The 25,803-nt window shown below is 37.7% G+C and overlaps 1 protein-coding gene and 1 pseudogene across 1 annotated transcript; both read right to left on the bottom strand.

Moving 5' to 3' along the window:
• Positions 1–3,530: 3,530 nt before the first annotated feature.
• On the bottom strand, positions 3,531–8,908 carry LOC148697500 (protein FAR1-RELATED SEQUENCE 5-like; annotated as a pseudogene).
• Positions 8,909–10,490: 1,582 nt separating this feature from the next.
• Positions 10,491–11,782, bottom strand: LOC148697499 (uncharacterized). The gene is made up of 2 exons (XM_088691999.1): positions 10,846–11,782; positions 10,491–10,519 (listed from the first exon to the last, which is right to left on the bottom strand). Exons 1-2 carry the CDS (start codon positions 11,690–11,692, stop codon positions 10,491–10,493), a joined length of 876 nt encoding a protein of 291 aa, XP_088548125.1. The 5' UTR covers positions 11,693–11,782.
• Between the last annotated feature and the right edge of the window lie 14,021 nt (positions 11,783–25,803).

Here is a 25,803-nt window from a genome sequence, read left to right as displayed (position 1 = left end):
AATAGAATTCCTCATATGGCGGCCAATATCCTTCTTCTTGAACATGTTGAGGTTCCCACCACATCGAGTTTGAATGATCACTCCAATCTGAATCGTAAGTATTGGAAAACACGTTATTCCTTGATTGAAGATCAAATGCACTAACGCTTTGCATTTGGGACCTTTCCATGAGCTGTGACAAAAGAGAAGCATTATCAAGTGCCATGTTGTGCTTCTCTAGTACTTGAATTCAACAAACAAAACACAAATAAAAAACTAAAACTAAAATACATAACAGAAACTAAAACTAAAACTAATAAGAAAACGAAAATAACAATCAAAAGGATTAGCAAAGTTGCTAATCCCCGGCAACGGCGTCAAAATTTGATGCGAGAATTATACGCACACAAACTAAACCCTCTTTTTGACAATTGTAGTAATGATGTAAGTAGGGATCGTTCTGGACCGGGAATTAGGAGGGATTGCAAATCACTTGAAAACTGACTCAAAAACGTAAAATAAAGTTTAAAACACTAAACTAAATTCAAAGAATGCAAAACTAAACTTTAAAACATTAAGACAAAACAAAAGACTCAAAACAAATTCAAAAGACTCAAAATACTTAAAAGCATAAAATAAGATAGATTTGAATGACTAAGGCTTAACAAAATATGGGGGCAAATGAGTTTTTGACGAGATTAAATAAAATGCACAAATTGTAATTAAAGACAAAATGTAAATATGAATGTGATGAAAATATGGATGATGGAATAGCTAAGGAGGTTCTTCTCCACACATGTTACACTTGCATACAAGATTGATTCTCAGTTGGTCTTTCGATAAATTATGAAACTCAACATCCCGGGTTAATTAGGTCCGCTTAAATTAACCGTCAAGTTCTCCTTTAAGTTCATGAATTGGATGGGTTTGCGCAAAGCAATTCACAACATTCTCAAAAAAGTCCTTTACGTGAAAAGCATAATAAAGATACAATCAAAGATCATTAAGCATTATGAAAACTATAAGTGTTGACGAGGCATTCGTTACTATGATGAACATGAAACTAGTGCCAAGAATTCATTTAACGCGATTGTTTATAAGCAACATTCACTACTTGTGAATATAAGTTCATAACGATTAGGTGAAACTCACTTATATTCTAGCGTCATATTCATGCATGAAAATTAAGCGTGCACTCTCAATAAACATACATAAATAAGTTATCAATCAAACGGTTAAACAAATTGAATCCACAACTTATGAAATTCCAACCAAAGTTAATCAATTCATATTGCAAGCATAAACATAGTTTCGAATCACCCCCTAGCTAAAGGGGGTTTAGTTCCTCATACTTACAAGACAAAGAGAATTGAAATTAAACGTTGAAATCAAAGAAACACCTAAACATTCCAACAACTCAAACTTGAATTGTATGAACGTTTAGGCACTCTTATCTTCCTCTTTGTTGTGGCACAAGGTCTAAGGAAATGTTTAGGGCTTTAGGTGTATGTGGAATGGAGTGGGGAATGGTTGGAGTGGCTGCAATGGAGGAGAAGAAATGGTGCAGAAATGGAAGGGGATTTGCACGGCAAGGGTGTGTGTTTTGTGTTTGGGTGCTGTGTGTTGTGTTGTGGTGAATGGAATGAATGAATTGTGGCTGCAATGGATGCTTATTTATAGGTAAATAAGAGGGAACATGACAGCTAGGAGGTGGGTCGAAATGTGGCTGCAAGGTGTGTGAATGATTATGAGTAAATGCATATGGATGTGGTTAGGTTGGAAAGCTGGAATTGTGTGGTGATTTGCACAACAAAGGTGTGTTCTTTTGGTGATGAATGTGGCTGCAAGGTGTGGATAATTATAGGTGCATGTTTGAATGATTAAAGGGTGCATGTGGCTTAAAGGGGAAATGCTAGGTTGGCAATGCATGTGGGGTAAAGTGGAATGGCTGGAATGCAAAGTGAATGTGCACGGCAAGGTGTAGTTTTTGGTGCATGTGGCTGCAATGTTGTGCAATGATGGAGGAATAAGTGCATGTGGTTGAATTGGTGGTGAATGTGCATGGCAAATAATGGATTTGGCTGCAATGGTGTGTAATTGGGCTAGGGTTTAAGTGCATGAAATGGACCCAAATTGCTCCCCCTTGCATGACAAGGAATGGTGTTTGTGTTAAGCCCACGGCAAGGTGAATGTAATTGGGTTAGGGCCATTGTTTTGTGTCCTCAAGTGCATACAAGGCCTTCAATTTCATCCAACACTTGGGCTCCAAGCATAAGCTATCCATCCTTAGCCCAATAGTACTCCAAAAGGCCCCAAAATGCTCCACAATGCATCCTTTCGTCAAACACGTTTTATGATCCTGAAAACACACAAAACTAACTTAAAAGACTTAAGGAACTAAGAAATAACAACGTAAATGTACGAGAACAAGCCATTTAAGTCGCATGAATGCTCCTATCAATCACCATAAGTAGTGGAAACAAATTCATTAATTAACTCATGGCTAGGGTGGTATCGAATTTGTTTCCGTTTGTTCCGGAATCGGGCGAGGTTTTGGAAAGTTTCGACCTTGGTTGGATTTCGTTTTCGAAGTTAGATATTGTGTTAGTCTTAGTTGATTAGGAGCTGTGATTTTAAGTGCTAATGACAGCAAGTAAAAGAGTGAGTCTCAAGATATCGATGCTTTGATTTATATTTTTATATCTAATCTTGTTCTGTTTCGATATTGCTTCGAAAGGCTTATCTTTGAGTTTTCTTTTTTATTGCAGGTATTCATGAAGTAAGTGCATTGCGCTTGGATGCAAACCGGTTTTGTATTTCGTTTTGTTCATTCCCTTGAGATTGTTTTGACAAACCGAGTATTCTGCTTACTCATTCATTGTTTGATAAATGCAGTAATAACAGTTTGAAGGGGAAGATTGAAGAACTTGAGCTTCCCGTCCCTAAAGTGGATATAATTATCTTTGAATGGATGGGATATTTCTTGTTGTTTGAGAATATGTTAAACACGGTCCTCTATGCTCCTGATAACTGGCTTGTAAGTAGTACTTACATTCCAAATTTATTGTTTGTGATATGTTGGTCAAGAAGCAAGCCATGATGGATCCCCTTGTGGACACCGTTGACCAAAACCAAATTTTTACAAACAGCCAACTACTCAAGGTGGGAAACGCATATCCTATTTTCACCCTGCTGCACTACGTGAATTAAGTCTTTCCCCTCTTTATGCTGTCAATTATTTCCCATAATTTCTGGTAATATCATTCAAATATTCAAGTATCTTCCAAGAAAACAAAACTAATCTGCATCGTTCAACATCCACAACACAATTTAAACTAAAATAACAATGAACAAATATAATTGATTCAACTTTATGTAATGGCCATATAAATAAATAACTTGATTATTATCTTGACCATCACCGAAAATTAGCATCATTCTTTGTACTTGTCATTCTCCAAATCCTTTGATCAACAACATTCTTCATGGTGTAGAAAAACTATAAGATATCGAAAAAGGTAATGTGAGTTGACTAAAACACGAAAAGTGTTAAAAATGGTATCTCCAAAAAACTAAAACTAATTCAAAATAAATATATTCACTTGCCTTTGTTTAATTTGTTGAATCAATCTTTTTTTTCTCGTTGGACAGCTTCTTGTATCATGTCCACTCCCAATCATCTTACATGTTTGACATTGCCTGCCTTTTTTTATCCTGGGATAACTCAAGACTGCTTTTTATCCTTTTGGAACTACTGGATTTTCCTCGACTATTGTCATCCTTTTTTCTACCCTTGGTCTTTGAGATATTTGGATCCAAAAGAAAAGTTTGAGAAGTGTTGTCAATAGACTGATCAAGATCATCACCGAAATTTTGTAAATAATTGGTTGGAATCTTAGAAGCTTCTTCGTTCGACATAAAACTGACTTCAACTTGAGATAGTTTTTTCGACAATTCATCCAAAACTTTCATGAAGATTGTATATGCCTCATTTGAAGATGTTGCACAACACACTAATTTAGTAGCTTTACGACACATGTGGCTAAGTCTCAACGCCTCTGCTTGTTCTTGACCATCATTTATTACCAATTCTTCTAAATCCATAACCCTAAACTTGTTTGCTCCTTGCTTCCATCTTTCCATAATGAAGTGGGATGGTATGACATTAATGTCTAGACAAACAAGAACTTTAATAATATGTCGACAAAGAATTCCAGTGAACTCAAAATTTTGGCACTCACATGTGCCCTCATAGGTTTGTAGATTGAACTTAACTAAAAATTCTTCAGCTTCACCAATTTTTTTCCTGACAACATACATATGAAATTGATTAACACTTCCCCTATCTTCAACTTTTAGCCGGTTGACATCTATCCATTCTTCCTTAAACTTTTCAAATATTTTTCGAGTATAAACTTTAGCCGCATGCTTCAAAAGGAAGTCATCATCATCCATAATATGGTATTTATGCTCCGAAACAAAATCTTCAACACTTTCTCTTGCCACAATCTTATTAAGGGCTTGCTCATACTTGACAACAAATTCTTTAAGATTTGTTGTTGATGTAACAAAGTCATCGAAAATGCATTGATACCTTCACTACGTCTAGTTGTATTCATCCTAGCAAAAAATGTGCCACGATTACAAACTGGCACCCACAACTCACGTATTTCATAGAGTTGGGCAAGCCATTCATTTTCTTCCAATTCATACCCTTTTATCAAGTTTCTCCGTTGTTCAAATTCCTCTATTCTGTATGTCGACCTAATATAGTTTTTCATTGCAATCTTAAAACTTGATTTTTTATAGTATATATGTGACAATTTTTCAGCAAATTTTTTCTTAATATGCCAAAGGCAAAGGCAATGGTGAGTTTTAGGAAATACCAATGAAATTGTTGCTCCCATTGCCAAATCTTGATTTGTGATTATAGATACAGGATGATGACCTCCCATAGCTTCCAACCATGTCTCAAATAACCATAAAAATGTTTTCTTTGTCTTATCGTGTAAAAGGGCACATCCGAATTGTATTGACTGAAAGTGATGATTTACTCTAGTAAACGGAGCAAATGACATTTCATATTTTTTTTGTTCTATATGTTGTATCAAAACTGACTACATCTCCAACGTAATGATATGCCATTCGTGACCTAGAATCCACCAAAAAAATTTGGCAGCCCTTCAGTTTTCATCACATTGGATTGCATAAAAGAACTGTGGGTTTTATGCTTGCTTTTTTCTGAAGTAAGTGAGAACTGATTGTGCATCTCCCGTTTCTAGCTCTCTATGCCTGACATTTCTTAAATGGTTGTAACAATTCCTATTATTGAAACCGACATTTTGGGCACCGCCAAAAATTGATGGAACTTTATCAATCTGCAAATTTTCTTGGTGAAATGCTTCTGTCAACTCTTTAACTACATCAGGCATATGTCAGTTGGACTTCATCATTATCCTTCGAGATGGGGTCATTGGTTTGTGATTGTGCATGTCACTAAAACTGACACTTCCACTTGTTAGTCCATTTATCATGAACAGCACGCATGGTAGCCTCACAACCGCATTTAAACGTGGAGCAACTTCTCTGTCGTTTCTTCCCTTTTTTCATGTCACATACCTCTTGTTCATCATTATCTTTCATGTCATCTTCATTTTCATTCTGCATGTTGTATTTTCCTTGATGTGAACAAACAAATTGTGCATTTGTCACCTCATTTGAACGTCGTCTGGACTTTGATGAATTTCGAATACGAATCCAAAACCCTTCTTGTTGGCCATAATCTTCATAATAATTTCTTGCTACTTCCATTGTTTCAAAAAGCATACCCACATATGGCATTTCTAATACTTGATCATTTCTTTTTGGAGTGTGACAATCACCTGTGTCACTGGATATTTCTTTAGCTGGTGCTATCTCGGCATTGTGGAATTGAGGATCCATTGAGGCTGGAAAAATAAACCTGAAAATACAAACATGTACAAAAAACCAAAAATAAAAGAAGCAATTTTTTAATCAATTCATTCAAAAATGTACAAAAACCAATTAAATGAGGCAAATTTTAAAAGGTTTTGAGAGCAGAGAGTGTGTACTTTGTATTGTTTGAGTAAACCGAAATTCCTTAATTGGTTGCTTCTTAATCTTTCTTTCTTGCTCCCTGTGCAAACCAAATTGGGAAAAAAACAAAAAAACAAATCAGAAATATACCCAAATGGCATTATGTGGTGGGAGGCCTTTAAAATTGAACGTGGAAGCCTTCTTCTTCGACTATGTTGATTTTCATCCTCACATTATAGGAATTCAATATACTAACATTGAGCCTCAACTTCAAAAACATGAAATTTCATCTTAAACCCCAGAAACACAAACTAAATGAGTACCGATTAAATTACTTAAACAATCATTACAAACATAAAATAAGAGAAATATCAAGAAAAATTTTCAGCGTAACCTACCGAGAAACTTTGCTGAGCATTAAGTTATTTTCCAAAGCCCAACGTTCAACCTAGCTCTTTAGTTTGCAGAAAAGAAATCCACCCAAACTGTCAATTTGAAAGTTCAAAAATTTCAGCAATGATTTCGTCGAATTGGTTTCTGGACGAAGCAAGATACCAAGGCCTTAAATAAATATAATAAAATAAAATAAAAAAAGCAGCTAAAACTAAGGAAGAAAGCAACACCAATACTGGCGCCTTTGATTTGATCTCTACTAATCCATGAGATGAATAAGACAAAAGTCGTGAACTGCTTCACTTCGACAAAACTAAGGAAGAAAGCAACACCAATATTGTCTTTGGATGTTATAAAATCTAAAGAAAACCCTAGAACTGCTTCAAGAATTGGAACAGATTAACCAAATTCACAGGCCAACAAAGATACAAGGGCACCAAATGGGTAGAAAAATCATCAAACTCATGAACGGACAAAACGAAGAAAAAAAATTGCAAAAACCTGATTAATCTCCCTACATATGTGAACAATAATAAAGAACGTAGGATTGTGTTTTGCTTACCTAATGGTGATATTTCTGTAGATATTAGGGAGACTTTTGGCAACAATCTTATCCAAGCTTTGCATACGCCATCGGCAAATTAAGAAGAGGTTTCATTGTTTTTGTTATTGGCTCAAAGTCTGGAGGTAGTTAGGGTTTATTCCATTTTTAAAATTTATTTTTAATTTTCCAGATTTTTTTTTTCAATTTTAATTTTTATCATTTGTATTAGTTAAAATCCACTTAAGTATCTGTTGCTTTTCAAAGATTGATTTGTATATTTTTCATATTGTTACAAGAGAGTGAGAACACTCTTATAGAGAAACACAACACGGGGATGCCCAGGAGAAACAAAACACCAACCCTAAGTACCTGCCCTAGTTCCGAGAGAAGCAAAAGAAGAATAAAATAAGGAAAGAAGGTAAGGGACAAGACAAGGTATGGAAGACACAAGAGTAGGGTTAAGACCATCACTTTAGCCCATAACTTAGCTAAAGTGAGGATGCCAACCCATACTTGAGATCCTTACACAATACATTGGAAAGCAAAATATCCCCTCCATGAATTAAGGAGTTGACAACATGTCACTAAGAGATCAAACTCAGCTATGCATGAATCCATGAATCCGTGCCCTAAAGTACAAGTGACAACTTCCAATACTCCCCCTCAAGCTGGATCCAGAAGATTGATGGATCCAAGCTTGGACAGGAGGCGCTGAAACTGATGAGAAGGCAAGGGCTTTGTGAGAACATCAGCCAGTTGATCAGAGCTTCTGGTGTAGTGTGTCCGAATTACTTGAGCTTGCACTTGCTCCCGAATGTAATGACAATCAACTTCAATGTGCTTCGTTCGTTCGTGAAACACTGGATTGGAAGCTATATGCATGGTAGCTTGGTTGTCACAGAATAGAGACATAGGAAGAGTTGCAGAAAACCCTAAGTCGCTTAGAAGACCCTTAAGCCAGATTAATTCACAAGCTGTTGAGGCCATTGCACGATACTCAGCTTCGGCACTTGATCTGGCAATGACAGTTTGCTTTTTACTCTTCCAGGTGACCAGGTTTCCACCAACAAAGGTGCAATAACCACTAGTAGATTTGCGATCAATAGCATTGCCTGCCCAATCTGCGTCACAGTACCCCATGATATGAGTGTGATCATTCTTTGTCATGAGAATGCCACGTCCCACAGATCCTTTCAAGTAACGTAAGATCTTCTTTACAAGATTCAAATGATCGACTGAAGGATTGTGCATGAATTGGCTGACAATGTTCACTGCATATGAGATATCGGGTCTGGTGATAGTTAGGTATATTAGCTTACCAACAAGCCTCTGGTATGAACTGATATTGGAGAGGGGAGTTCCGCCCATTGTAAGTTTGAGCTTGTTGTCGAGAGAGGTGGTGGCAGGCTTTGACTCACTAATGTTAGCATCATTGAGAAGATCCATGACATATTTTCGTTGATTGAGAAATAGACCCTTGTGAGAGGATGCCATTTCAATCCCAAGAAAATATTTTAACACCCCAAGATCTTTGATTGCAAACTTTTGTTGTAGTGACTGTTTGAGTTTGAAGGTCTCAGAAGCATTGTCACCAGTAATTATTAAGTCGTCCACATAAATTAGCACAACTAACTTTCCATCAGCTCCAGTACGTACAAACAATGATGAATCTGCTCCACTTCTTTTGAAACCAGCACTATGAAGAACTGAGCTTAGTTTAGCATACCAAGCACGAGGGGATTGCTTCAGTCCATAAATGGACTTGTGCAACTTACACACCAGATCAGGGACCTGACTTTGAGGATGGCCAGGGGGCAATTGCATGTAAACTTCTTCTTCGAGATCACCGTGAAGAAAGGCGTTCTTCACGTCCATTTGATACATAGTCCAACCGTTATTGACAGCAACAGACAACAACACCCTTACTGAGTTCATTTTTGCAACTGGCGCGAATGTTTCTTTATAGTCCACTTCAAATGTTTAAGTGAACCCTCGAGCCACTAACCTGGCTTTATGCCTCTCGATTGAGCTATCTGCATGAAATTTTATCTTATAGATCCACTTGCATCCCACTGCCTTTTTTCCTTTTGGAAGTTTGGTGATGCTCCAGGTGTTGTGCTGGTCTAGAGCATTGAGTTCATCTCTCATTGCTTCCTGCCACACTGCCTGATGGTTAGCCTCATGGAAACTTTGAGGCTCACTGTAACTGGAGATGTTGTTAAGAAAGGTTGCATGCGAGGGGGTCACTTTTTGATATGATACATAACTTGACATTGGATGCTTTGGTTTGTATATATCAAAATCATGAAACCGGTTGGGAGGCTGCCTATCCCGCCGGGGATTGCGTCGGGGTGCTGGAAGAGAAGGCTCACTCTTGTGCAACCCTTCTGCAACATTTGGAGAGTTGTCTTGGTTTTCACTGCTTTCATCTTGTATGAACTCATCTGGTTGAGGGTCTTGAAGATCAATGTCTGTGTTGTCATGACTGAGACTGAGCTCTTCGTGATGTAAATCCTCAGATCCAATTCTTGGTAATGGAAACAGGTCCAGGGTGTCATCCCCTTGGTCTATGTTTTCACTTGGTTTAAAAAAGGAATTAGTCTCATGGAATCTAACATCTTTGGACACAATCACTTTCCTTAGTTGGGGATTATAGCACTTATATCCCTTTTGAGTGGATGAATAACCAAGAAAGAGACATTTAGCAGCTCTGGGATCCAATTTGTCTCGGTGTTGAGACTGAACATGCACAAAACAGATGCAGCCAAATACTTTAAGATGTGAGACATCAATTTTTCTTCCTTTCAGGACCTCTAGGGGGGCTTGTGTTCCAAGACTCGACTAGGTAACCTATTGATGATGTATGCAGCTGTCATAACACCTTGTGACCAAAACCTCTTAGGTACATGCATTTGCAGCATCAGTGCTCTTGTTTTCTCAAGAAGATCTCGGTTTTTACGTTCGGCTACCCCATTTTATTGAGGGGTTCCAACGTAACTCGTTTGATGCATGATGCCATGAGCACTTAAATAATGTTTCATGATATGGGACATGTATTCGGTGCCATTGTCAGATCGCAGGGTTTGTATTTGAGATAAAAAGTGGTTGTTTACAAGGTTATGAAAATCTTTAAATACTTCTATAACCTCACTCTTAGACTTTAGTAAGTACAACCAAGTAACTCGAGAGAAGTCATCCACAAAAATCACAAAAAACTTGTAACCATAAAATGATTCACTAGTTGGTCCCCATACATCGGAATGAACAAGTTCAAAACACTTACTTGTTCTAGAAAGAGAAGATTTAGAGGGTAATCTAGTGTCTTTAGACAAGTGACAGGTTTCACAACTCATATCATCCTTTCCTAAATTTGGAAACAAAGTTGACAAAAATGGGAGAGGAAGGATGTGCTAAACGTTGATGCCACAACCAAGCATCATGAGTGGATTCGAACTTGGTTTGAAGACCTCTGGGATTGCTTTTTGACAGGTAATAGAAACCGTCTAAGTAAAACCCTTCACCAATCGTCCTTTTTGTGACACAGTCCTGAAAAATCACATTGTGAGGAGAAAAAATGGCTAAACAATTCAAGGTATTTGTGATCCTTCCCACAGATAGAAGTTTAAATGGAAAAGAAGGGACATACAAAGCTACAGACTCGAGTTCATCTGACATCAACTTAATTTTTTCTTTTCCTAAAGCCTTTAATTGGTTTCCATCTGCTATTGAGACTTGAGACGGTTTTGTCAATCTTTCAAATTTTTGAGAATTAGACACAAGGTTGGTCATATGATCTGTGGCACCCGAATCTATAACCCAAAAATCATGCAACATATTTAACTTTAGTGCAGTTTTAAAGGCTTTCATAATACCTGACATGTCTTCTTGGGGCACAGGATTTGTGTCTGTCAAAAAACTTGTGAACTTGCCAAGCATTGCTGTTGATGTTCCTTCTTCCATGCCCTTGGTACTGTCTCTTTGATCACCTCCTTTCTTGCCTTGTAGAAATGACAGGAACTCATTCATGAGTTCTGTCGGGTTGGCTGTGAAATTCTTGAATGCATCTGTCTTATTGGAGAAGGAGGTGGATGCAGAATTAGCTCGATGTGGGGTACGATTCACCCTTGGTACATTCTTCATGAAGTCTGGCTTTAATTCTGGATGTAAAATCCAGCATGTGTCCCTAACATGACCTGTGTTATTGCAGTGTTGACACTTTAGGTGAGGGTGCTTTCCTTTGTACCTTCTTTCGTTAGTTACATATGCCCTAGACTCCGGGACATTTGGCATAGTACTTATGTTCATGACTTTCCTCCTTACTTCCTCACGTTGAATCGTTGCACACACGCTTGGAAAAGAAGGTAGTTCTGTGTTCATGAGTATGTGACATCGAAGATCTTCATATGTTGAGTCAAGACTGGACAAGAGTTGGAAGATCTTGTCTTCTTCTGCCCTCTTTCGTAGCAACGCTGCATCTGTCGTATGAGGTCGATAAGTTTCCAACTCGTTCCACATGGTCTTCATACTTCCCAAGAGTTGCACGAATGGCTTCCCATCTTGTTGTAAATCGGAGATGTCTTTTTTCAATTGGAAGACTCGAGCAGCATTATTTTGGCTGCCATACATCTCCCTGACTGCTTCCCATAGTTGATAAGAAGATTCTGAGTAGCTGAAAATTTCAGCTAATTTTCTCTCCATGGAATTTAAGAGCCATGACATCACAAGTTGATCTTTGCTCAGCCAAGATTCATAGTTTGACGAGGAAGCATCAGGAACTTTGATGCTTCCATTTATGAACCCTAACTTGGACCTACCACCCAGCGCCAATGACACTGCTCTCGACCATAGCAAGTAATTGAACTCATTCAATACGACTGAGCTTAACCTTTGATTTGGGTTGACATCCACTTCATGCATATTTACGGAGGAAACTTCCGGGGAGCTATCCGCCGTTGAAGCTGCCGGATTTTCTTGCGACATTTTTGAGATTGAAGAATTTTGGAAACCAGTATAGCAAGAGCAGGTTAAAATTCCTGCTCTGATACCATGTTGCTTTTCAAAGATTGATTTGTATATTTTTCATATTGTTACAAGAGAGTGAGAACACTCTTATAGAGAAACACAATACGGGGATGCCCGGGAGAAACAAAACACTAACCCTAAGTACCTGTCCTAGTTCCGAGAGAAGCAAAAGAAGAATAAAATAAGGAAAGAAGGTAAGGGACAAGACAAGGTATGGAAGACACAAGAGTAGAAGTAAGACCATCACTTTAGCCCATAACTTAGCTAAAGTGAGGATGCCAACCCATACTTGAGATCCTTACACAATACATTGGAAAGCAAAATATCCACTCCATGAATTAAGGAGTTGACAACATGTCACTAAGAGATCAAACTCAGCCATGCATGAATCCATGAATCCATGCCCTAAAGTACAAGTGACAACTTCCAATAGTATCCATGTCATTTAATGAATGAATATGGACCTTTGGATGTTTTGTAATCTAAAAGTTTAAAAGAAGTGTAAAAATATTTGTCAAAATGTTTGTCCCTTAATCCTATCCCATATCTATATATATATATATATATATATATATATATATAGAAGCAGCATGCATTTGATAATAATGAACAAAGCAGCGGCAAAGGAGGTACTCGTGGTGTGCGTGTGATAATTTTTTTTTTTTTCTCTTGTCCTTATCGTTAAATAAATTTATTAGATGTCTTTTGGTTAAAATCCAAAGTTTTGAAGGCTTTTTCATTATTTTTTTTTTTTTTTTTTTTTTTTTTTTTTTTGGGATAAAAACGATAGATTTTGATTTCATAGATAAAAGACATACAAAAAAGGAGCAAATGCTCATTCCATTACAAAGAGGACATCCTTGAGGAGGACGTCGGCTAAAAAACCCGGAGGGGAATCTAGCCAAACAAAAGGACTAGCATTTCTAAGTGCATAGTGGGCTAGGCAATGGTCAGCACCGTTGGCTTGACGACGAACGTGGGATAAGAAGCCTCAGTGATCGATCTCAACACGATTTTAGAGTCCTCAGTAATGTGGGATAAGAAGCCTCAGTGAATAAAATCATCTCTCCTAGCAGCCTCATTTACAAAAATCCCATTAGAGTCTCGGACAACAACAATACCCCTAAGACAGAGTTCCTTGTTCCAAGCTCCATCGATATTCACCTTGTAAAACCTCCACGGTGGGGTCTTCCATTTGAGGTCATCTAGAGGCCTGGGTAGGTTGCAAAGTGGTTGTATTGACACGGACAAAGTCCTGCCATAAGAGGATGGATGCCACCGGATTATGCACATACTTCAGGTATATGAAAGGGGTTCGGGTCAATCGGTTAACCTAACCAAAAGTGAGGTGTGCTTCAGCAGAAATATTAAATCCCCCCCTCCCGAGGTTAAATTTGCTCAAACCATGGGCATCAATTGTGTTGATCGCCATGAGAAATATCTCGGGGTTCCTACTATCGTGAGCAGAAACCGCAGCCTCTATTTTGGTTACATTAAAGATCGTCTCGGGAAACGGCTTCACTCATGGAAAGGAAAGCTCCTGAGCACTACGGGAAAAGACTTATTGGTTAAAATTGTCGCCCAAGCAATTCCAATCTATACCATGAGCACCTTCCTTCTACCGAAATTCTTCTGTGATGACCTTAACCATATGATTGCCTCTTTCTGGTGGAACGGTAATGAAGGAGAAAAGATATTACATTGGTGCTCGTGGGACAAATTGTGCAACCCTAAATTGGAGGGTGGCCTTGGGTTTCGCAACTTCTATGTTTTCAACCTTGCTTTACTTGCCAAACTGGGATGGAGATTAATGACTAAACCCTCATCCGTTCTGGCAAGGACTCTCAAGGCTAAATATTTTCCTAATCAATCTTTCCTCGATGTGCCCGTCAAGCCGGAGGCGTCCTACTGCTGGAAAATCATATGTTCAACACGAAAGATCATAAAGTGGGGGTGTCGTTGGCAGGTTGGCAACGATTAATCAATTGATATTTGGAAGGACCCATGGATCCCATCTCAATCTCTGTTCTGGCCTTTTTCCCCAAAATCGCTGGATTGTATTCTGTCCCGGGTTTGCAATCTCATTGACCCTGTCAGCAAGTCATGGAGGACTGATATCCTTTGCTCTACTTTCTCTGCATCGGAAGTGTATGCTATTTTATTGATTCCGTTGAGTGTTTGATCCCCACCTAATACTCTGACATGGTTCTATGAAAAGAAAGGTATGTTCTCTGTGCGTAGTGTCTACCACCTTGCCCAGGTCGATTCTAAACCTTCCAACAACGGTGTGTCTTCCTCCTTGGTGGTCAACCAGGTTAGTCGATTTTGGGATTAGCTATGGTCTGCAATGGTTTATCCCAAAGTCAAATCTAGTGTTTGGAAAATCATCAATAACATTATTCCTACCCAAGCTAATCTGGGCCATAGGCATATCATTACCGATTCTCCGTGTGTTCAAAGCTCTCATCCTTACGAAACAACGCTACATCTTTTGAAGGACTGCCCATTTACCAAATGTGCATGGTTATCGTTTCCTTTGGTCATTCCCATTTGTTATCGCAATTATCCATCTCCACTGTGTTGGGCTATGGATGCCATTGATAACCTCCCATCCTGAGGACTTGAGATGTTTTTTATGATCTTTGATCTATCTAGGGTGCACGAAACACAAAATTATGGTCTGTCTCTTATGATTCTTTAGATGTTAGCGCTGCTCGGAGTATCTACTAGTGTCCGGAATTCATCTCCCTCCCCAAAGCCATCCCTCTTCCTCAGTGGCATCCTCCACCTCCCCATAAATGGCTGGCACCTCTATCCGGCAAACTGAAACTGAATGTCAACGATGCATGGGATGTGTTGGTATTTAAGTATTTTAGCTGAAATAAGTCTATTCAGTTTACTTGTTTTAACTTGTTTTAATCAGAGCCTTTGGATTACATTCCAAATGGATGCTCTAGATTAAGAGAGAGTTATTGATGTTGAGTGACAGTTGTAACTATCTCATAGGATAGATGAAATGAATGGTTGTGATCTAACTTTCTAATATAAGAGAGAGTGTGAGATTATTCCCTGTATAATTGCTACGGTCATATCCTGTTTATGCATTTGTAGGGGAATCAAGGAAGAAATGAAATCTGTTGTTTACCCATCTCTGTGAATACTCTATGAATCTTGCATTCTTTTTCTTCCAGAAATTCATATAAGCTTCATTGAATCACAGTATATAATTCACAATCTAACATGGCCTCAGAGCCAGGTTGCATCATCTGCAACTGGGCGTGAATCTGTGAAGAGTGCAATGAAGAACTCGAACTGATTGTTGAGCTTTGTTGCTGAAGGAAAATTTAGAAAAGAATTCTCAGTGATCTTGAATCGAGTCTCATATGTCTGGGTCAAGTGGTGCTGATATTCGAGCACTGGTATTTAATGAAGACAACTTCGATTTTTGGCAGATTCAGATGAAGACCATATTTTGATCTCATGAACTCTGGGATATTATCAAGTAGGGTTTCGCTACTCTGGTGAAGAAGGATGAAGAACTCATTGAAGCTGAGAGTAAGCTGGTGAGGGAGAACATAGTCAAAGATGCAAAGGCACTTGGAATAATCCAAGAGGTTGTTTCCAATCAGATCTTTCGGAGAATCGCTATACGCAGCTTGGAATGTTCTGAAGCAAGAATTTATGGGAGATAAATAGGTAAGAGCTGTGAAACTTCAAGGCTTACGCTGTGATTTTGAATATACTAGAATGGGTGAAAATAAAGCTTTCTCTACATATCTAGTTAAGCTATTTGATTTGCTTAGTCAAATGAAAAGTTATGGTGAAGATATTAGCAATCAGAGAGTTGTTCAAAAGTTGCTAATAAGCTTACCTAGATCGTATGATAGTATTGCTTCTGTGATTGAGAATACTAAGGATCTAGATACTGTTGATGTACAAGATGTTGTTGCTATCCTAAAGGGGTATGAACAAAGAATTGATAGGCATAATGAGATTCACACTGCGAAGGCATTTGTTAGTCTCAATATTGCTCCAAAACAAAATAAGTACAATGGGAATCAAGGGTTCAAACCACAGAAGAATCGGAAGTCAAAATGGAAGAAAGGGGATGATAGATCTGCAAATCAAGCTGGAAAAGCTGTAGGTACCTCTGAAGGAGCCAAGAATCCTTGTATACACTGTGATAAACTGCATTTTGGTGAATGTTGGTTCAAGGATAAGCCTAGGTGCCACAATTGTCATAAGTTGGGACATATTGCAAAAGATTGATGTGGAAAGAAGGAGAAAGCTAACCAACATGTGAACTTTGTTAATCAAGTCAATGACACTCCTACAATGTTTTATGTCTGCAATAATGCTGTGTTGAAGAAATGTGAAGACATATGGTATGTAGACAGTGGATGTAGCAACCATATGACTAGAAGGGAGGATTTGTTGGTTGACATTGGTAAAACTATGACTACTAAGGTTGAAATGGGCACTAGTCAACTTATTGAAGTCACATGAAAAGAAAATTTGGTAGTTGAAACCAAAATGGGAAGAAGATATATCAAGGAAGTGATGTTTGTTCCAGGTTTACAAGAGAACTTGCTTAGTGTAGGGCAGATGATGGAACATGGTTATTTTCTGGTGTTTGGTGGTACTACTGCTACAATAAATGATGATAGCTCTATGTCGAACTTAGTAGCCAAAATACCAATGAGAGGAAACAAAAGCTTTCCCTTAAAACTTCAACCTGAGATGCAGATTGCTCTAAAGGCTAGTGTATGTCAGTTTTCTACAATCTGGCATATGAGGCTTGGACATTTGAACCTTGGTAGTCTGAAATAACTCAAAGAACATGATATGGTGTTGGGATTGCCTGAACTCAAAATGACAGATGAGATATGTGAAGGATGTGTTTTTGGGAAGCATTGCAGATATGCATTTCCAAAGGAAGCATCCTAGAGAACTTCTCTTCCTCTAGAGCTTATTCATTCAGATATATGTGGGCCTATGCAAACTACAACTAAGGCAGGAAATAGGTATTTTCTCACCTTTATAAATGATTGCACTCGAATGTTTTGGGTCTATTTCTTAAGAAACAAGTCTGAGGTGTTTAGCATATTCAAGAAATTCAAGGCTACAGTTGAATTACAAAGTGGTTACAAATTGAAGAAGTTGAGAAGTGATAGAGGAGGGGAGTATACATATGTTGAATTCAGGGATTTTGTGAAAAAATGGGCATGGAAAGATAGTTAACAGTAGCCTATACACCACAGCAGAATGGTGTAACTCAGAGGAAAAATATAACCATAGTGGAAATGGCAAAGTGTATGATGGTTGAGAAGGGTGTTCTATTTGATTTCTAGGCAGAAGCTGTCAACACAGCTGTGTACATCTTAAATAAATGTCCCACTAAGTCTCTTAATAAGAAGACCCATTTTGAGGCATATAGTGGGAAGAAGCCAAGGATCAAACACTTAAAGATCTTTGGTTCTATATGTTATGCCCACATTCCAAGTCAACTTAGACAGAAGCTAGATGAAAATAGTACTAAATGCATTTTCTTAGGATATGGCACATGTGAGAAAGGTTATAGACTTTGTGACCTTGTCTCAAAGAAGATAATTGTGTCAAGGGATGTGATAGTTGATGAAAACACTTGTTGGGATTAGGAATCTCAATTTGAGAAGACCATCAGTGTACCAATACCTGAAGTGGGAATAGGTGAACAAAGGGAAGAAAGAAGTTCAAATGACAGATGCAATGTAAATGATGAGTCTAGATCTGAAACTTGTGAGTCAATTGAAAATGGCTCAAGGTTGGTTCCAATGCAGAATAACACAGGTCCCCAAGACTAATACCACACACCCTTGAAGTTTAAAAGCTTGACAAAAATATATGCAAAATGCAACTTGTGCATTGTTGAGCCTAAGAACTTTGAGGAAGCAACACAAGATGAGTCATGGCAGAAGGCAATGGAGGCAGAAATTGGCATGATAGAGAAGAACTGCACTTGGGAACTTGTTGATAGACCATTTGATAAACCAGTAGTTGGTGTCAAATGGATCTACAAAACAAAATTGAACCTAGATGGGTCTATACAGAAGAATAAGGCAAGGTTAGTTGCTAAGGGATACTCTAAAAAACTTGGGGTTGTTTTAAAGAGACATTTTCCCCTATAGCAAGGCTTGACACTATTAGGACTCTAATTGGGCTTGCTGCGTAGAAAGGATGGAAGTTATTTCAACTTGATGTGAAATCTGCATTCTTGAATGGGGTTCTTAATGAAGAAGTATATGTGGACCAGCTACTTGGTTTTGTAATTGAAGGCAAGAAGGACAAGGTTTACAAGCTCAAGAAGGCCTTGTATGGCTTAAAACAAGCACCAAAGGCCTGGTACGAAGAGATTGCCTCTTATTTCTGCAACTCTGGTTTTCACAGAAGTCCAAGTGAGGCAACTCTCTACATCAAAGCAATTGAGGCAGGAATTCTCATTGTTTCCTTGTATGTCGATGACATTATATACACAGAGAGTTCCAGTGCATTAATGGATGAGTTTAAAGTAGAAATGATGGGAAAGTATGAAATGTCTGATTTAGGACTATTGCATCATTTCTTAGGACTTGGAATCATTCAAACAGAAGTTTGTATCTTTCTACATCAAAAGAAATATGCAAGGACCTTGTTGGAGAAATTTGGATTGAAGAAGTAGAAACTAGTTGCAACTCCATTTGTAGCAAATGAAAGATTAAGCAAAGAAGATGGAAGTGAAATGGCTGATGAGAGTCTTTATAGGCAGATTATTGGTAGCTTGTTATACATAACAACTACAAGACCTGATATCATGTTTACTGCAAGTTTACTTGCTCGTTTCATGCATAATCCAACCAGAAAACATATAGGAACTACATAGAGAGTGCTAAGGTATATCCAAGGCACACTGGACTATGGAATTGCATATGAAAAGGGCAAAGATGTTGTCATTATTGGATATTGTGATAGTGATTGGGCAGGGAGTGAAGATGACATGAAAACCACCTCCGGATATGCTTTTAGCTTTGGTTCTGGAGCATTCTCTTGGGCCTCAATCAAACAAAGCAGTGTAGCCTTGTCCACTGCAGAGGCTGAGTATGTTAGTGCTGCAAAAGCAACTGCTCAAGCCATCTGGTTAAGATTTGTCCTATCAGATTTTGGATAGGAACAAGTGGAGCCTACTCAGATTTTATGTGACAATACCTTTGCCATTGCAATTTCTATGTGACAATACCTTTGCCATCATAAGACAAGACATATAAACAAAAGGTTCCATTTTATTAAAGATGCATTGCAGAATGGTGAAGTTGATCTGATCTATTGTAGAACTGAGGAACAAGTTGCTGATATATTTACAAAAGCATTGGCAAATGATCGATTTGAGTACTTGAGGAAAGGTTTGGGAGTAATTTCAGCTAAACACTTAGAAGGGAGTGTTGGTATTTAAGTGTTTTAGCTGAAATAAGTCTATTCAGTTTACTTGTTTTAACTTGTTTTAATCAGAGCCTTTGGATTACATTCCAAATGGATGCTCTAGATTAAGAGAGAGTTAGTGATGTTGAGTGACAGTTGTAACTATCTCATAGGATAGATGAAATAAATGGTTGTGATCTTACTTTCTGATATAAGAGAGAGAATGAGATTATTCCCTGTATAATTGCTACGGTCATATCCTGTTTATGCATTTGTAGGGGAATCAAGGAAGAAATGAAATCTGTTGTTTACCTATCTCTGTGAATGCTCTTTGCATCTTGCATTCTTTTTCTTCTAGAAATTCATATAAGCTTCATTGAATCACAGTATAAAATTCACAATCTAACAGGATGCAGATAGGAAATTGGGTGGTTATGGCGGAGTTGTTTCTGATGATCGTGGCTGTTTTGTAGTGGCTAAATGTGGTCATTTTCCGATTGTATGCTCTCTTCTTCTTGCAGAAGCTATGGCTTTCCGCGCTCTTTTGGTTTGGTCGTTAGCTAGGGGTTTTCATGATTTATTCATTGAGTCAGATTCCCTTCAGATTGTGGAGGCTTTGAAGAATCCTTCCCCTAAATGTCCTTAATTGGTTAGGTTGTTGAGGATGTCAAGGCCCTTCTCCCCTCAATCACTGGAGCTTTACTTGCCCACGCTCGACGCCAATCCAATGGAGTTGCACATCGGCTGGCTCGTGTAGGCATCGCATCCAGTCATACTAGTGAATGGCTTATCACCCCCTATTGTAATCATTGATTTACTTGTTGAGGATTCTGTACTGCCTTAATTGGCTCCTGTAACCCCTTATATGCTTATCAATCTACTATCGTTTCACTAAAAAAAAAAAAAAAAAAAACTGCCATAAGGAGGTGATGCGAGAGACAAGGAGGTCCTGCCATATTAGAATGAATTAATCATATACATATGGTGATTTGCAATCTGTTACTGTAATAAAATCTATCCCGGAAAGTTAAGTTAAAAAGAACAATTAGCAAGAATGATCATTTTTAAGATAAAAAAAATCGTTGTGTGATTGTTATGTTGTCATTAAGTAATTAATATGTAGTCAATAAGTCGTCGTTACTAAAAACTGATCATTCTACAAGCAAATCTTAAAAATTAATCATTCCTACTAATTGTCAATTAAAAATTAGGTTTATTAAATACCCAATGTGTCAGTGAGTCATGTTAATCTCCAAATCTTCGACTTTCAGTGACATCACTGAGATGGCTGCACCCAAAGCGTCGAACATCAAAGAAATGGTGGCGTATGAAATCGTTTAACAGTGTTTCAATGACATGTTCAAAAGCGTTTGGGGATGCAAGGTAAATTTTCATTTATTTCACGGCTTTTTAGCTAAAATATTTTTTGAGATTAACATAACTTTTCATTTTGGTCTTTGAGATTTGAAATCATTAGAAGTGATCCCTATGTTATCCACCATCAATCATTTGGGTCATTTTGTAAAAAATATTCATTAAATAAGGATAAAATAATGAAAATACCCTCAAATTTTATCACATTATTTTAGCCCATTGTTTTTTAAATTGAGGGCATTTTTGTTATTTTGGTCCTTATTTAACAAAAAATTTCACATAATGACTACAATGATTAATGGTGGACAAACTCATGAACCACTTCTATCGATTTCAAGTCTCAGGAACCAAAGTAAGGAGTTATATTTATCCCAGAAACTGTTTTTGCTAAAAAGCATTTATTTCACATATATAAATGATTAAAATTCACTTGCGCACACAAATAATTTTGGAGTAACTGCATTTTACACCACAAGTTTGGGGATCATTTACAAAATGAGCCACGATGTTTTAATTTTTTTCATTTTACACCACATGATTTATGAATTATACGAATTTAACTTTTCTGTCAATTTCATCGTCTAATTAGACATTAGGTGCTAATGTGGCGTATACTAAGCTTACATTTTAGGTACATGTTGACTATCATTTTCATAAAAGATTAAAAGAGTAAAAGAGTAAAGTCTAAACGTTGAAATTGACGGTCAACAAATGCTTAAAATGTGGGCCAAGTTTACACCACATCACCCCTTAACGTCTAATTAGACAATCAAATTGAAGGAGTGGTTAAATTATTGCAATTCAGTAATCACGTGGTGTAAAATGCAAAAATTAAAACCTCGTGGCTCATTTTGTAAATGACCCCCAAACCTTTGTGGTGACAAATGCAGTTCAACCAATAATTTTCTCCATCACTACTTATATATATAGATTCAAGGACACATGCTTTTAGCACATATTTTGACACCCATTTTGTAGAGCTACTTCGTAATATATTTCAACGATCTAAACCATCTATATATTACTACTCATTCATATATCATCCTTGCAAAAAAAACACTAAATTTAATCAAATAGTCATGGTTTTGAACTTGGGTGATTTTTAGTGGACATGATCTTTTAGGTAGGACATATCATTGACACACACACACACACACAAACACACACACGCATGCCCGCGCACACACTCACACACCTATGTCCCAAGTATGGTTGGGCATAAAAGCGGTGAAACTGATTCGAACCGTGATAAAATAAACCGAAAAAATCTTGTTGACAAAAAAAATGAACATAGGTTCAAGAACTGGACCAAGCTGTTCATGCTGGTTCCGATTCCAGCTTTCATGTAGGTGGAACCGCTTAGAACCAAAGCGAACCTTGAATATAAATAATTATGGGTTTTGGAAATTTTGTGAATTTAACCGTTTGTTCATGTTTTTTTATAAAAGTGTTTTAGTCTTTCCTTTCTAGATTGTTAAATTAGTAGCCAAAAGGGGTTTGGTAAGCTAAATGTTTTGGTTATGTGTTTATGTTTTGTGAATTGTTGATATAAATAATATTCATTAACTTTGTAAAGTTTTGGTGCCATTTAACTTTTAATCTTCTTCTATTGTAGTTCATCATTCTTTATGATTAGTCATGCATGTTGACATGCCCGACCCTGATATTCTCCAAACACTAGGATAGGCACGTGCTGGCCAACACTCGAAGGTGACGAAGCCATATTAGGATGCATGAGAACTAGAAACAATTAACCGACATAAAGAAAGCTTGTAAATTTAATTATAATGAATATGCAATTGTGGAACGTATTCAGAGTATACAACTAATCTGAGACACTAAAAAGGAATAATATAAAATTGAATGAACAAGGTGATGGGTCCTACACCGAGAAGACTCAAAGATGCCGATGCAGGAGTGCCTTGACGCCAGGATTGTACGCCTCGATTCTAAGTCCTGAAAGGGTGCAAAACAAAACATAAGTGGACCAAGTTGATATATAAGTAATACTATAATAGTTATTCATCAACGTACTAACCCCCAAAGTTTATAAAAACTCAATAGTATAATATTAATAGGTTTTCTTAAAACCCTAGTGTGCCATAAAACTTCATAAAATATATATCATATATAGTGTGCTTAGTAGTGGTATCAATATTGCCCGAAGGCATATAGAACTCTTCATTTGCCCGAAGGCATATAGAACACTTCATTCGCCCGTAGGCCCCTACAACACTTAATCGAAGCCATATATAGTATCAATCACCTGTAGGCCCCTACAACACCCAACCCATATATAGATATCATTTGCCCGTAGGCCCTTACAGCACCCGACTGAATCCATATATAGATATAATTCACCCTTAGGCCCTACATCACCCGACCGAAGCCAATTAATGATTTCATTTGCCTATAAATAGGACCATTCGCCCGTAGGCAGATCATATGAATAACCACTAAGTAAGCACATAAAAACATTAACATAATATGTCTAATATATATATATATATCTCCAAACGGAGCTCAGTAACTAAAACGTCATATCGTAAAATCATGTTCATATGTATATAATCATCAATCATATATACCACAAAGAACGTAAAGTCGATAATGCATGAGAATTCATAAAGCGTGAAACCAATTTACTCATAAACGTTTCATAAAACATAGCCATTAAATCATATTTTTCATGTATGCATTTCTAATAGTAAAATCATGTTTTTCATGTATGCATTTCTAATAGTAAAATCATGCATTTTAGAAGGGGTCCACTCACACCGTCGAAGAGTCGTGCAAACTAGAGAGGACGAAAACACCATAAACAATTGCATCTAAGCACATAGAGGTACCAATTAATAAAACTATACCAAAATGATTGAATTTGGGAAAACGGACATCGGAAACAGATTCAGGATGTTGAAAAACCTAAGGAGGGAACTCAGGTACCTCCACGCCCTGCAACATGCGCCGCCACGTGCCGATTTGGGTTACTGGAAAGTAGACCAAGCTCTGGTAAACGTGTGTGTGCTCCACGCGCCAGCCAAAACAGGCCCTCACGAGCACCCACTCACAGGCTTATGTGCTGGCCAGGATTATGAGATGGGCTGGTTTAGCTAGGTTGAGCCGAGGGTTTCGGGCCGTAAGGTTGGGCCTAAGCAACTAGGTTTGGGCTTGGGTTTAGGTTTCTAGGTTATCGGGTTGGGTTGGACAATTGGGCCGGGTTGGCTGTTTCGAGGAAGAAGAAGGTCGGAGCTTTCCCAGCTCTGTTCAACCTTAAAACCTAACTAAAACCTATCATGCAAAATAAAAAAATGAGCCCAAGGAACAAGGAAAAGATTCATACCAATGAGAGGTTGAAAGGTGGTCGGAGTTGGCCGAAAAATTTCCTAGAAGCCACAGGTCCCTTTCCGGAACCTAGGAAAATTTCCCTGAGTAGTTTTCTGCATCTATCTTCCTCTAAACCAAGTACAAGGGTCAAAAACACAACTAAAATGTCCAAAACTAGTCATTTGGATGGTTTGAGGATTACCTAGTTGGAAAAACCAAGAACTGGCCGGCATGGTAAATGTGCTCAGCCATTGATGGGCGTCTCTGTGCTTCACAAAGAAGGGGAGAGAGATGAGGCAAGGAGTGAGGGTGATGGTGGTGGTGTTGCCGTCGTTGTCGTGGTTGTTTAGGTGTCAGTGGCTTGGAGATGAGAAGTGAGTGTAGAGAGAGGCTTACGAGAGTGAGAGAGAGAGAAAGAGAGAGAGATATGAGAGGGATCTGAGAGTTGTAAGGAGGGAGAAAGGGCATAAGTCCAAAAAGGAAGAAAGGGGAGAGGGCCTGGGAACCAAAAACAAAATGGGCCCCAATGACACATGGTTTAAAACCCACAAAAGCAACATTAAAAAAATATCTTTCAATCCAAGGTGGAAATTACGAAAATGCCCTTCCATTCCATAAATTCTGGGACGGGTCGTTACACATGTTTTTTGTTGTGTGATCCAATTTCTATCTTTTACTATAAAAATCCCTGGACTTTTTTATGTGCTCTGATTATATGTTTGCAAGATTCAAATGATTTAGTATTCGGAACCATAAACCAGCATTAATCGAACCGTACGATTTTAGTAACAAATTTCAGTGGAACCATACCAAACCAAATTATTGATATTTCTTGGTTCTGGTTCCGGTTTGAGGATGAAATCGGACCGAATTGCGTTGTGCCCACCCCTAGTCCCAAGATATCAATAATCGCACGGTGTCCCCTTATGTTATGTTCCTTATTTTCATTTCAGTGCCTTTGACTTAACTATGAGAACATTCTTTAACCTCTCAATATATACTAAAGCGCACTATTGTATTGGTGTTTTTTGTAATTTTGTGCATGTAGTAGCCGAGGGTTTTTTTATTTTTTTTATTTTTTTTTATAACTAATGTTGTGTATTTGTGCAAATTTACTTAGATCAATTTATTGGTCATTGGAGCTATGTACTCAATTAAAACCCTATACTTGTTTGTGATGATCAATAAACCTTATCGTGTTTCTTGTTAAAGAAAAAACACTGTTATTAGCTTTCCATCTATACTACTAGCTAGTCACCAACCTCAATATATACATATATATATATATTGAGCTATCAAGGACGTATAATATTATAGACAATGGCGTAGCTATGATTTTTAAATAATGGGGTCATAATATCAACCAAAAAAGTTTCATTGGATTGAGCACCTGGTAGGCATGTGCCAATTCCTATCAGCATATGCCGAAAGTTTATGCCACATATGTCGAAAACTACTATTATTTGTAGAGGCTAGTGGAGGGTAGATGCAAGATAATGGAATAATGTTGAAGCCTGCCAAGGCTTTGCAACTAAAATATTTCTTCGAGTACATGATTTGCAAAATATAGTCGCAAACAAAATGAGAGAAAAAGAAGACAAACATAATAGAAGAAAATAGAAGAAGTAGACAAATGATGTTGTAATTTAGTTTGTCTTAACTGTTTATAGGGGTCA

The sequence above is a fragment of the Pyrus communis genome, chromosome 4, assembly GCF_041283825.1.
Source record: "Pyrus communis isolate YQ-2024b chromosome 4, ASM4128382v1, whole genome shotgun sequence".
NCBI lineage: Eukaryota > Viridiplantae > Streptophyta > Magnoliopsida > Rosales > Rosaceae > Pyrus > Pyrus communis.
This window is presented reverse-complemented; position numbering and strand designations above follow the sequence as displayed.